Source organism: Thunnus thynnus, chromosome 17 (assembly GCF_963924715.1).
Source record: "Thunnus thynnus chromosome 17, fThuThy2.1, whole genome shotgun sequence".
NCBI classification, from domain to species: domain Eukaryota; kingdom Metazoa; phylum Chordata; class Actinopteri; order Scombriformes; family Scombridae; genus Thunnus; species Thunnus thynnus.
The window spans coordinates 8,824,532-8,838,273 of record NC_089533.1 but is presented as its reverse complement, the minus strand read 5'-3'; the positions used below and the strand labels follow the sequence as shown (position 1 = coordinate 8,838,273).

General features: G+C 41.4%; 1 protein-coding gene across 1 annotated transcript in view; it reads left to right on the top strand.

Annotated features, from left to right (window-relative positions):
- Positions 1-102: 102 nt before the first annotated feature.
- cavin1a (caveolae associated protein 1a) overlaps positions 103-13,742 on the top strand; it is an 18,542-nt gene continuing 4,902 nt past the window's right edge. Inside the window, exon 1 of the mRNA XM_067615446.1 lies at positions 103-976. Within this exon, the coding sequence (XP_067471547.1) occupies positions 476-976 (501 nt within the window). The 5' untranslated portion in view covers positions 103-475. The remainder of the gene's footprint in view (positions 977-13,742) is intronic.

The window sequence follows — 13,742 nt, the reverse complement described above, 5'->3', positions numbered from 1 at the left end:
AATGAGTCATGTCACTGGAGGAGGTGGAGTTTGGGACTTGGAGATATGCTGTCTTGTGCTTGGGGACAGAATGGGGTGGAGCCCCAGCAGAAGGGGGAGCCGTGGGCAGGGGCTGGGTGTAGGAAGGGAAAAGTTGGACTGGGTGGTTTCACAGGGAGCAGAGGCATTTGAGTCAGGGCACACATGCCTCAGCTGTGAGAGGCCCTACTCCCCTTGGCTGGCTGGCATCCCAGAGCAGAGGCAGAGAGAGACAGAGGCAGAGAGGGCTGAGAGTGAGAGACCGAGGGCGAAGAGAAAGTTAAAGTGTTAAGTAGACTGGGAAGAGGCAAACAAGTGGCAGAGAAAGTTTTCTGCAAGAAAAGAAAAAGGATCAGAGACTGTGTTGTGTGCAGCGTTGCTCCTGTAGGTAGTTTGTCAGTGGTGTATTTTTATCTGCAGCGAGTGTGCAAGTGGTTTGTATTTGGAGTTGACAGCTATGGCGGATACAGGTGTCAAAGAGGAGCATGTAGCCCTGGTAGAAGTGCCTTATGATGATGATGAGGTCGCCCTGGTGGGTGCTGCCACCGAGCCAGCGGTAGATGATCATCACCATACTGAGAAGGTGGACATGCTACTGACCACTACCTCTGGAGACAAGAGTGAAGCTCAGATGAATGGGGTCATGGTTCTGTCTCTGCTGGACAAGATTATCGGGGTGGTAGACCAGATCCAGCAGACCCAGAATGGGCTTGAGGCCCGGCAGGAGGCGATGGAGAAGTCAGTGTCAACCATCCAAGGGGAGCTGGCTAAGTTGTCCAAGAATCACGTCGGCACAGCCAACACCGTCAACAAAATGCTGGAAAAGGTACGCAAGGTCAGCGTCAACGTCAAGACAGTGCGAAGCAACCTGGAGAAGCAGGCGGGCCAGATCAAGAAGCTGGAGAGCAACGAAAATGAGCTGCTCAAGAGACGCAACTTCAAAGTCCTCATCTACCAGGTAAAGTGGGAGGGAGGATACTGCAGTGTGTGTATGAGCTTGTTCTTTATTGTTTTTGACACATAGACTAAGTAACAGCAAATATTCCTTGCTTGAGAACGTGTTGATAAGCAAAAGATGAAAATGAATTTACACGTAGCTATTAACACTAAAATTACATTGACAGTACATGTTAGTCCCGAAAATGGGTGTGTTGCATTCCCCGCATCACAAAGGAAAGTTGAAAGGAGGTGTGAAATGCACCTGAAAAGTAATTGGTGCGTCAAAGCAACCTTTTGACATCATCTCACCAGAGAGAGTTAGAGTCACACTGTGGCATGAATTGACCCTTGTCAGTGAAAAGGGGAGTAATAGTTTCTTAGACGAGAGGATGCTGGTCAAAGCTTCAGCTCGGTGGTTTCCATGACATAAATATCTGAGGCACTTTTTCCTAAAACCGAACTGAGTCTTCAATGTTTACAAAGAATCAGACACTTCGGTACTCTTAATAGAAGCTGTTGTACAGTTTATATTTACGCGCAGTGTGAGGTAAAATGAAGACCGGTAGTGACCTCTCCCACTCCACAGGGATTCATGATTACCCAATGAAACTATATAAAGAAGTTGGTGTAAATAAAAATATAAGGCCCATAAACACTGGCATGAGGGGCTACTTGAGACAGAAGCAACGCCCCACTTCTAAGCACTCAGAGGACAGATAGTTGGCAGGCTGCTGACGTGTGCGATGAAGATGTTTTTTTTTATTGTAAAGATTTCTCAGAAGTGAGACACACTTCATAAATGGTGCACAAACCTGCACTTGAGTATTCAAAATTGTATAAAGTATTGGGGCAGGATCATTTGCACTTCTCCTCAGGCCAATGGAAGAGTTTACAACAACAAGGACTGTGAATATCTTGGAAATGAAAATAGGAAGAAAAAGAAAAAAAAGGACACAATCTGAGTTCATGTGTGAGAGTGTGACAGTGCAACTCTGACCAGTCTAACTACCATTGTGAATTTGAGACTCATCTCTTTTTTTAGCAGGACGTGCATGCTGTCATGTCTGGCTGGTAAACTTTCAGTCTACAGCGTGCACGGTAGCACTTCTGCTTTAGTTTACTTTGTGAGTAAAAAGGTCTCAAGGCTTCAAGAATCAGGAATTCGTCATAAGAACATAAATCAAATGAAGGCTCAAGAAAATGTCAGCCACTTGATGCGCTGCATATCTTAACCTCTGCAAAGATTTTCTTTCAAAAACATTAGTAAGAGTGACTCTGAGGGGTGCAAGCCTTGCATGAGTAGAACGTACTCCAGGATCTGTATCGGTAAGCACAAACTTTTTCAGATCCCCCCTCCTGGGATGTCCACTGTGGGAGCAGGTTACACTATTGGCATCTTGCAGAAATCCAATCATAGACGCTAGGCCTTAGTAAATTACACTTGTAAAGCAGGTGTCCCCTGCTGTTTGGGACACTGCACAGTTTACAGTAAGCCTCCTTAATTACATGTCTGTGTGCAGTTGTCAGTGTGGAAGATACTGTGCATAAAAGGGGTGAACAGTCTGCACCTCTCCTCAAGAGCTTGCACCGTTTTATAAAGCTTTTATAAAGTGATTTTATATGTTTTTTTGATTTTTTATTTTGAGTAACGAGTTATGCTTGCGTTTCAGCAGACACTATGAATCAGTCATTTCCTTTTGGTATTATCACATCCGTAATACCCTTATTACTGTCTAAACCTGTTCACCGTCATATTTTCAAAGCAGTCGTAGGCGTCGTAGCCTCCATGTTGCAGAAGCGGTTTTGGGCTCCCACGATCTATTTATTTCCAGAGAATGGCTGCACCGTGTCCAGTTTAATTAGAAAGGCTGATCAGATATTGGCAGCATTTCAAATCAACACTGGCTCTCAGTCAGATTTCATTGCTTTCAAGCCTCTGTGTGTTAATGTGTTAGAGTAGGATACGTTTAGAAGTAGGTTAAGGATGGGATAAAGGTTAGGGTTAGGTATGTAGAGGTTATGGTTAAGGTTACGGTAAATGTCCATGGAATTAATGAAAGCTAGCTCAGTGTCCTCACAAGTAATACCAACATGTGTGTGGGTGTATGTGTGGGTGTGTGGCCATTCCTCACCAATATTGGCTTTCACCTGCAGTGTCAATGTCAAGCAAGGCAAGCATTTGAGTAAGACAAGTGAAACATTTTCGTAGCATTACTTTTGCTGTGTAGGACCATGTACTCTGCTTTGTTAAGCTGATGTTGGCTTTAACTGTGAGTGCCGTATTTTCCTCGTATGTCACTCTGTCTCCGCGCCCTGAGAATAGCCGCATACTTCAAAGTTTCTAACCGGAAAGATTTTGACACTGATGCTTTATAATTAAACCTGCAAAGATGGTAGCACACAGGATCCCCTGACAACAGCTGGGTGTGGCGACGAAGACATATTTATCAAATGCTCATTACATATCAGATATGCATCACAATATCTTTAACATCTTCAATTGTACCCTCTCAAATTAGATCTCAGTGAGTAATGTTAAAACAATGGCGTTGCTATGGTTTCCCATGAAACTGACATATGAAACAAACTCACTTTAGTCACACAAGAGCAAAGAAAACCCCTCATTAGAATCGCTATTCTGCAGCTAAATTTTAAAAGATTGTGCTTACATTTTGGGAGTTTAGAATGTGAAATTCATGCTCGGGACAAATTTCATCAATAGGTGGTCTCTTTCTGGACTTAACAGGCTGGGGTCTTACAATTAGAAAGCCCTGACTGTCCTTGCAGCAGCTGAGGGTCTTCCTGCTGCACAAGGCTCAAGCAGCCTGTCACCAGAGCTCTGCGGTCCACAAATGGCGCTGCTTTTATGCCCCCGCTGCGTGTTTCTCCCTTGACTGTACTGTATGTGATATTAGACCACTAGTCTTTCTAGGAGAGGCAAACATATTGACCCCAAATGAGTCACTTCATTTCCTTATTTCCTGTCAGTCTCATATAACCAGACAATTTACTATTTAAGTTTGGCCTTGTAAGACAAATTTCCTGTTGCAGTGTTCGCCAATAGCAATAGCTGTCAGGAAATAAACACAGACCCTAGATGTTTCTTAACAACACAATTCTGATTAAATGTTTTATAGATAATATTGATAATATTTCTAACTGAATTGTCACAATGGTTGTAATAAAATGGTTGTTAACATTTCAAATGTACCTCTAGAGGCCTTTCTGTTTCTGAAGCAACTCCATATTCAAGCAATAAAGAAGTTGCAACTGTCTTAGCCACTAACGGTGTTAGCCACTGTTAGGCATGATTAAAAGTGAAGGAGAAACCTATTTGCTTCTTCCAGTTTCTCAGTTGCCTGACATTACAAGAAAAAAAGAGGTATTGTTTTTACTAGACAACCACACTAGTGGTGCTGCTCTGACGGCTGAGCCTCGTGCTCATCCTCAGGCAGACCATGCACATCTATGTCATTGTATAGCACACATTAATTGTCTTGGCCTTCAATTACTATCTCGGACTGTTGCTGGCTAAAAATCTTTAGAGCACTCTGGCTCTAACTTGGCTCAGCCCTCCACATGTTCCATATGGTCTGCCCAGGTGACAGAGGAAGACTTGTATGGTAGGGGGGGTCCTGCCATAAGAGAGTAGTTTTTATAGTAATCCCTGCACTTTTCGGCTGTTAAAACAAAAGAGTTCAGATGAGGCAGGCTTTGTACTGATCCTTTTAATGCAAATGCAGCATTATTTTAATTTTATTTTCATGAATTTATACAAATTTTGGTACAAGGCAAGGCCAAAGTTTATTTACATAGCATGACCCAGCCCTTAGTGCTCAATGTGGTAGTTCTGTTAGCATACCTAAAGTGAGCTAGCCATTTGGAGACAAGTAAGTTATCCCCTAGAAAACAATTATACTTGAAAATCAGAGCTCTGCTAGTGGTGGGATTGAACTATAGACTGTAAAAAAAATAATGGACATAGCTATCGTGACGTCACCCACTGGTTTGTGGACTCCTGTTTTGAAGCCTTGAGTTCAGCTTGTTATTTTTTTCCCACCCGCATTCTGCGAAGACCTGCCCCAACTTTGCTTCTGACTGGCTCTGACCCTGATATTCTTACCCTACACCTAACCATCTCCTCATGCCTGAACTTAACCAACAAAGGCAACAAGTACTAGCCGATCAGAGGCGGAGTAGAGTGAGTCTTGCGAGTGTGGGTGGGGAAAAAAAATAAGGCAAGTTTGGCATTTTGACCATCGCCATCTTGGTTTTTTAGAGCCAGAAGTGACCATATTTGGACAACAGGGTGGGGCTGACCCTAATGCTAACTGCTAGCTTGATTAGCACTGTGCATTTACAGTCTATGTTATTAACTGTGATGTTCATAATGCTAATGCTAATTTTGGCTAGTGAAAAACGGGCTTGAAACCAAATGTACTTACTGGAAAAAATGAACAGCTGACTCCTTAGAGGGTTTAGTGCAACCAAACGCTGAACAAAACTTTTTAGGCGACCAAAATGTTACAATTAACTTTCATGAACTGAAAATCCACTAAAATGGCAACAGCTACACCTATACTCCTATTCTAATCTGGGGTTACGTTACGTTACGTAACGTATGTTACCAACATTGTCGCCATGGTAGCGACTTGTCAATCACAAGGTAGCCACAACCTAAAGCATGCCCTGCTTTTTTGTCTATTTTACTCTAAATGGGACCATAATTTACAAAATGAACATCATGCTGTATTGAAGAAGACTTGAAAGTAGCGATTGAGACCATAAACTCATTAGGAAAGTGTTTACTTTAACTAAGTGTTTTAGTGATTGGTGTGTGTGTTCCATAATGCACGTTATCTATTAAACTATGCGGATTAATCCACTTTATGCAACGTGATATTGTCTGTCCATCAAAGTGTGAGATACTACTGCAGTGTGTCTGGAATCGGGGTGTGTTTGGCTGCAGCTCAAGGATGGTGATAGCCATGTGGTCACCTCTATCAGGGAGATGTAAGCCTTCTCAGTTACAGACTGCTTCTTCTATGCCCACCTCACAGACCTTGCAGAGCTCAGATCACAGCCAACAAGCTTCGCCACCAGCCACAGCCCATTTTTCTTTAATAGCTTTTAATCCTGCCCAGACTATATAACTCAATTCCACTTACTCCAGACGCACTTACTTCAGCTGCAGTTTTTGGCCACTACAGCTTACTGAATCTTTGTTTCCAGGCATAAATCTGATCTCTGCTTCATTACACAGAGGATAGTTATGAAGCACTTAACCAACCCCTTACACGCAATAGCAAACAACTGAGGAGCCCCAAAAAACACTCGACCAGCAGCACCAAGTTAGTGTTGTGATTCATCCCGCCAGCATTTCTCTGCCGCTCCTGCCAGGATGCCAACTGGGTGTCCTCCCTTCCTCTAAGTTTCTCTCCCCTATCACTCCCACTGTCTCCCATTCTACTCCCACTCAGACCTCTAATCCAGAACCAAGGGCACGGCTCATTCAGTATTTCCTACAGTACTTGTATGTACTGTAGTATGTTGTTCACTTCCAGTCTGTCCTCGCCGTCATTCTCCCTCCCACGGTGGTCCTCTTTTCCAGGCTGGTGGAAAGATATCTGGCAGGCTCCACATTTCACTGTTGCATGTCATCTACTATGTCGAGCCAGTCCTGAGTTCCAATGCTTGGAGGCGTGTGAGCCTCTGCATGTAAAATGTGGTCCAATAGTTACCTTTTTAAGAGTGCATTCATGTGTTGCTTGCAAGGAATAATGCATACAGCAGCAAATTGCATGATAAAAAAGAAACATTTCTGATATATAGCAGTAACTGTTACATAAAATGTTTTTGGATGTAAAGATAACCCATATTATTTTATGGCAACACTCATTTTTGAGGACTGCAGGTCAGAGAAAACACATTACAGTGTCAGTGTGAGACCTGCCCTGCTTCTCATCAAGAGAGTTTTGTAAAGGTTTTTAAATAAGGCTTTTATTTCCTCATTTTCCTCCCATTTCCTATGTTGTGGTAAGAAAAGTGATATCATGAAGCCAGATCTAGGGTTTCTTTTGGCATGTTTGACCAAATTTGGGAATTGTACTGCTCTGATCCTCTCTATCTCACACACACACACACACACACATTTTGTACGCCTCAAGGAAAAAGTTAATACAACACAAAGCAAAAACAATCCCTTTTTCATTTCGTTTGTAATTATTTTATATTTCAGAAATAGCAAAACCATTGTCCTTGCTTTAGAAGCCCTTCCGTCTTTGATATCACTTGTTGAAAATGAGTGTGCTCTGAAAACAGGAGTGTACCAGCCTGTATCCTCTGTTATTGTTCACTTTGTTTTTCTGTTTCCTTTGCTTTTCTAAAGCGGAGATTAAATTTTCAAGCTGACACAGTCAAAAATTGTGCATTCATGTTGAAAGGATCTGCCATTTAGAACAGTTAAAACTCAATAAGAACTAAGGGTTGGTGTATCATAGTTGGACAGGTGTAATTTTACACTTACAGTGAATTTGCTTCCTGCTCTGGAGATGCATTTGCTGATAGTGTTAATGTATCCTTTCCTGTGCACCTGTCATTAGGATATACAGTTTGTACAGTAGAAAGAGAATCCCTGCTATTCCAACACGTGGAAACACTGCACATGTCTGTATGTGACAATTATTATCGTCTGTTAGATGTATCTGTCTGATATGGTTGTTTGTGTCTTGGTTCTGTAATGTTTTACTGCAATATTTTAGACTACATGTGATTCAATTTAGCAATGCATTTTTGTGAGCTGTTTCTCCGGCTCTACGAGAGGACACTCTGAGTCACTCCTATTAAAATAACTACATTTTATGTGTCCTGATGCCTGATCTCGGGACCCAGTTGCCTTCCTGTCTTACCAACCATCCCTATCCCACAGCAGCAGACAGATTTACCATCTGAGACTGATCAGGTAACCCCTCGATTTCAACAGTTGTAGTTGTCATCTAGCTTATTGGCCGGCTAACAGAAATGTGTCCTCATACCAAATCACAACTCAGTGGAAGCTGCTGTTACCCTTCGTGCTGTTTATTCCAAGATTTGTAGGCACACCCTACATCTACGAGGCCAAAATAAAAAGTTAGCCAAATGATCTGAGTTGGTATATTAAAGGAGACTGCTACGTTGCTTTTGATTATAAATACACCAGCAGCGATGCAATGGAATAGTGTAGGGTCCTGTTTCATTGAGTGGGTCTGAATTTAGCAATCAGTAGCACCAATTGATTGATTAATTGCATACATTTGTTTGTGTGGGTTTATTTTCAGATGAAAGTGCGTGAGTATAAGGCTATGTAGCCTTAGTTTTGGGGCACATAATGTACTACTACTATACTTTATATATATATAAAGTAACAAAAACACCAATACTGGCGGTGGATATCTCAAAATATCTGCAAATAGTTATACAAAAAGTGTCTCTTAAAGTAGCTTCCATACATTTACTATTAATATAAGTGACTGTTATTGCTGTAACTTAAGACATTGCATCTGAAAGTAAAACCTGGTCTGTGCAAACATTCAGTCTGAAGTGCAACAGTCAGGTTACCCCCGGTGGTATATTTCCCACTGCTGCTGTGGCGGCTCACTGTTCTTGTTACAAGTATGTGATTTATAGTCTTTCACTGAAACTGTGCCAGGACACGCCGTGGGTTTTGGGTACCCTTGGGATTAGATTTTGCATGCACATGGATGTTTAGAATGATTATCTATAAATAATGATACTGAAATTATGTTATCAGGCGTAAAAGTTGATGGTGAAATATTTGACCTATTTTAAAATGTTATCCATATTTTATCCTTAAATTAGCCCATTTTTTCATATTTTCTAGTTTTTACGGCTTACAAATGTATAATATTATGTTTTAAGGTATGATATATATGTCTCAGATCAACAGACAAAGACAGAATATTACAGTCAGTTTTTCCATCTATAGTATGCCAGTTGCATTATTCATACAAGCGACAGCTCAATTCAGAACAATGTGTGGGTGACTGGTTTGATGCCTTCCTAACAGTTTCCCCAGGTGTTATTTGTCAGGAGTTATTTGCCATTTAACATTATATTGGTCTAATGTAAGCCAGTAGTTATAGTTTCCTAAAGTTTAGCCCGACACGGTATTCAAGTTGGCAGGTTATTCATGCCTTCGCTTGATCCACCAACGTCACATTATCCTGAAACATGGTGAATATATGAATGATTACAGCACACTCTTTCACTTAAAAAAAACAAAAAAACAATTTAAAATCTTTTTAATCCTTGTAATATTAATCATACTGCTTCATACTTAATGCAGCAGAACGTATGACTTCGTGTTTGCTCCTAAACTCGTTCCAGCACTTGGAAAATCTGAACTGAGATGTTAAATTTGGGTGAAACGCTACTTACTGTTCCAAGTTAGTGTCAATATGGATGGCAGCGATAGAGGGAAAAGGGATCTTGTTATGTAACATATTCCAGTACTGTTGCTGCCAATTGACACAGAGATGTAAATGGAAAAGTAAATTTTCTATCTTTACATGGGACTAACCCTGGGATTCCAGTGGTTTCAGAGTCATGGATGTGGGAGGCTAAGCTGTGGAAAAGGGTATCCCCATTCAGGCTCCAGTGTATGAAATCACAAATCACTATGACAGGAAAACCAAGGAACTCCCTTCCTGTGGTGTGTGCACTGTAACATGACATCGCCTTGTTGGCTATGCGGTATACAAAGGGCTCTCTTTAGATGAATCTGTCTGTCTATAGACAGAGCAGGATTGGTCGTTTACATTTCCATTACTCGCAGGACACTTAAACATAGTGCCATCAGAGTACTTAAGGGGATAAGGGGGGCTTCATGAAACAGAATTTGCACTGTGCCCTTAGTCACAAGAGTCACTGCAAAATGCCTGAGGTAGTAGGCGGCTGGATTCGTCCTCTGTAAATTGTTTGAGCTTTATTTAGGAGTGTGTGGGAGGCATCAATATTAATGACCAGAGTACATTAGCGTCCTTATTTTAGCCTCGGAGCACTTTTTAGGGATCAAAGCATCACGATTCAGACCTACGGCTAACATGTGAACCTTCACCTCCGTTTCATGTCAATCTCTCATTTGGCCTTCTCCTATGCTGCTGGAGGGGCACATGGGTCAGTGATATCACTCATTGTGAAAGCTAAGTGCACAGCTGCAAGAACTGGATGGGATCAGACAGCTGGTCCTGTGACTCACCGTAGAGGCCTTTCATCACACTGCCTGAAAAGGAATGGTGTGGGTATGTCTGTCTGTGGGAGTGTTTATCTACAAGCAAGCGGGTTGCTAAATGTCTATATGTTCGTATGTGTATCATGATTGTGAGCGTTCATGTGCATGGATTTGTCATCTAAATAAAAGTCAGCCTTTGTACACGTCCTAACCTTTCAGGTGTTAATAAATGTATAATAAGTTATATTTCATATCAGACACAAAACAGGAAAGTCATTTTATCCAAAAAAAAAACGTATTAATGTATGCAATCAAAGCGCGTGCACACACACACACACACACACACATATATAGAGTATACATATATATATAGAGAGAGAGAACAGTATACAGTAAAAAAGCCACCTTACTACAATTAATAGTGGGTGTTGCCATGGAAAGACAGAGCAGATATCACGGTCATTTTTGAACATGCATAAAACTCAGAAACTTCTTTTTTTAAACAGGCAATCTTGCCTGTAAAAATTTTTCACATATCCGCCTTGATAAAGTCACATGCTGACACAGCTATTGTATTATTTCATTGACGCTGCTAATTTAAATATTTAAATAACTAAGCAAGAATAGAAGGAGCGGTGATGTCCCTTGCGTCATCAGATAGAGAGACAAAAAGGGGGGATGGAGAAAGGTGGATGCCAGTGGCTTTAGTCAGTAAGCTGCCGTGGTCTCTGTATATGGCTGATTGAGAACACTGTTTGCTCTGTTGTCCATGGTAACAGTCGGTGGTTAAATTTTTCCCCGAGCCCTCGTATGAGTCAGACAGAGAACATTCTGCGTCTCATGAAATTTAGACCACGAAAAACATTTGCTGTCGTTATATGAATGAGTTTTGAGGGATTGTATAAGTTTCACAATAGCTTGAGAAAATTCTGGTTAATTATTTAAATATACCCAGTTCCCCCAAAGCAGGAGACGCTGCTGATCTCCCATAGAGATGATGATGATGATGATGATGATGATGATGATGATGATGATGATATCCTGCTTCCTGCATCTTTGCCTGTTCTACATTTCCCTCTCTCTCTCGCTTCCCTCTCACAGTATGTTTTAGTCTTAGTTGTTTACCAAAATCTTTCCCCTCAGTCTGCGGGGACTTTTTAATTGCATCTCCTATGTTGTTCCTTCTCAGGCAGCTTAGACAGTTGTTGGCTTGTCTGAGCAAATTAGTTACACACACACACATGCACATGCGCACGCGCACAGTTCCCACTCAAACTTGCCAACTTTTCCATGAGGTATGATTCACACCACTCCTGGAGGGAAGAAACATTAGTAACAGACCCCCTTCTCATTGAGGAGAGCACACATATACTCAGTCACCATTCCCCAGGCACCTGTCAGTTAATACACACACACACACACACACACATACACACAAACAAACAGATTACAGACTTTTCCATTGCCGGAGAGTGGGAGGAGAGAGGAAGGTAACACGGGGACACTAATGGACTTTCCATCTTTTTCCTCAAACTCCAAGTCTCTTTGTTTGCAATCAGTCAGTGAAACCCAAACAGGGTTCGCTGATATTATCACAATTACCTCAGATGCAGAGGGGAATTGACTCAACTTTTCAGAATGCAAACAAAGAAAGGTTCCAACATGCAGTGTCGGTATTATTGGATATTGGTTCCCACAGGCCTTAAAGCTAAGATTAGATATCACCGAAACATTTCAAAAATGTGACAAAAATATAACCAAAAATCACAAGTAAATAATAATGCAATGATAAAACAGCAGCTTTAACATGTAAAAAAAGTTAGTTAAAAGTTAAAATTAATTAAAAAATCCTTCAGTGAGTATGGAAATTCTTTGCAACGTGTGTGTTTTGTTTTCCGTTAAATTTAAGGTATATGTCAGAGGACTTTTGTGCAGTGATGAGGCACAATATGGAACTGACGTGTTGTAATTTCCCTGTTTTGTATGACCTCAGCTGTTCCCAGAATGCTGCGTACTGTGTGTTTCCACTTTTGAAGTTTCCCGTTCAGGCATCAGAGCTGCTAGTACCTCTTATGAAAGGTGTTCACAGTTCGGCTTCATGGAAAGAACTGCGGGTCAGTGTTCCCGTGCAAGAGGGCGGGCGTACATGAATACGGTTGCATAATCATGCATTTGTATGTGTGTGTGTTTCTATGGAAATGTCGTTTCCATATTGTCACCAGGAACACAAGAGATACACTCTTAACTGGATAGAACTGGTCTGGATAGAAACGCCATTTTAGGAATCTATACTTTGCTTCCCGTTTTTTCCCACCATCCAAATTTACCTCACAGTCTTCATTTAGATCTGATCAGAATTTCCTGTCTTTTCCTGTCTTGTGTTTATAATATTACATCATTCTGACAGAATCAATGGAAAAAATGCTGCTGCAAAACTATGCGCTCATGGATTCAAAATATCTCTAACGTTACCATATTACAGCTCGGCCTCACTTTGCTCGTCATGTTATGTCTGCAAAGCAGGTGCAGAATTTATTTTAGTTTAATTGTAACACACTCACAACAACTGAGAACCTAATGTTGGTATATTGTTGTAGAGATGTCAGCTGTTTATCCAGCTAAACTTCATCACCCACAGGAGGCGACATGAGGAGTTGGTTGCTATGGTGACAGAGCACTGTGTTTATCTGTTGCTGTGTGGGAGGGGAGGGTGTTGTGTGGCAAGGGTGTCGGTAGGACTGAACGCCGCAGTGGCCGGTAGCCAAAGAACGGTAGATGGAATCCGGAGAGAGGGAAAGGCCAGCCCAAAATAAACCCATACAGAGCAGGATGGCCTGGCCCACTCCATACACAGCACCAGATAAGGAGGCAATGTCCATTTTATGATAGGATCGAATGGCAATATTTGGACTGCCCTGGGAGATGTGCAGTTCATGTGATCTGACAGGTGTCTGTCTTTCAGATATCTGACTTTAGAAGTCAGATATCAGGATTAAAATCAATTTTTTCTATACATACTGCAAGTTTCAAATGACTTACCCATCTTATTTGCCTTGAAAAAAGGTATAGACATGTCTTGATCCTTTTTCAAGAAACCCTCATAACAGATGAAACTGTATCAGGAACAAATTTGACCAAACTTTTTGAAGACAACTACATTTTTTTTTATATATGCTTATACCATTTCTTCCCTCAAACGCAGACACAGGTACAGTTTTCATTAAAATGCATGGGGACTAGAGTCAAGCCTTGTGTCACATAAGATGAGAGACGCGGAGGTGTTGCAAAATCAAACCAGTGAGAACAGAAGCAGAAATGATCTAATCTGTAGTGACCACTGCGCTGCAAGAGTAAATACGATTCAAATGAGATCGGATGACGAAGATGCTGGCTGTGTGTCAGGAGCAATGCGTAAATGTAATCTGTTGACATGGTGATGATGATTAATTTGACAAGTTATTGTTGCCTTAACTGTTTGTTTTTTACACTATTATACAATGAATAGCTTATGGTGGAAAAATAAACAGACATTTTCCTTCAGCTAGCAGTGCTGCAC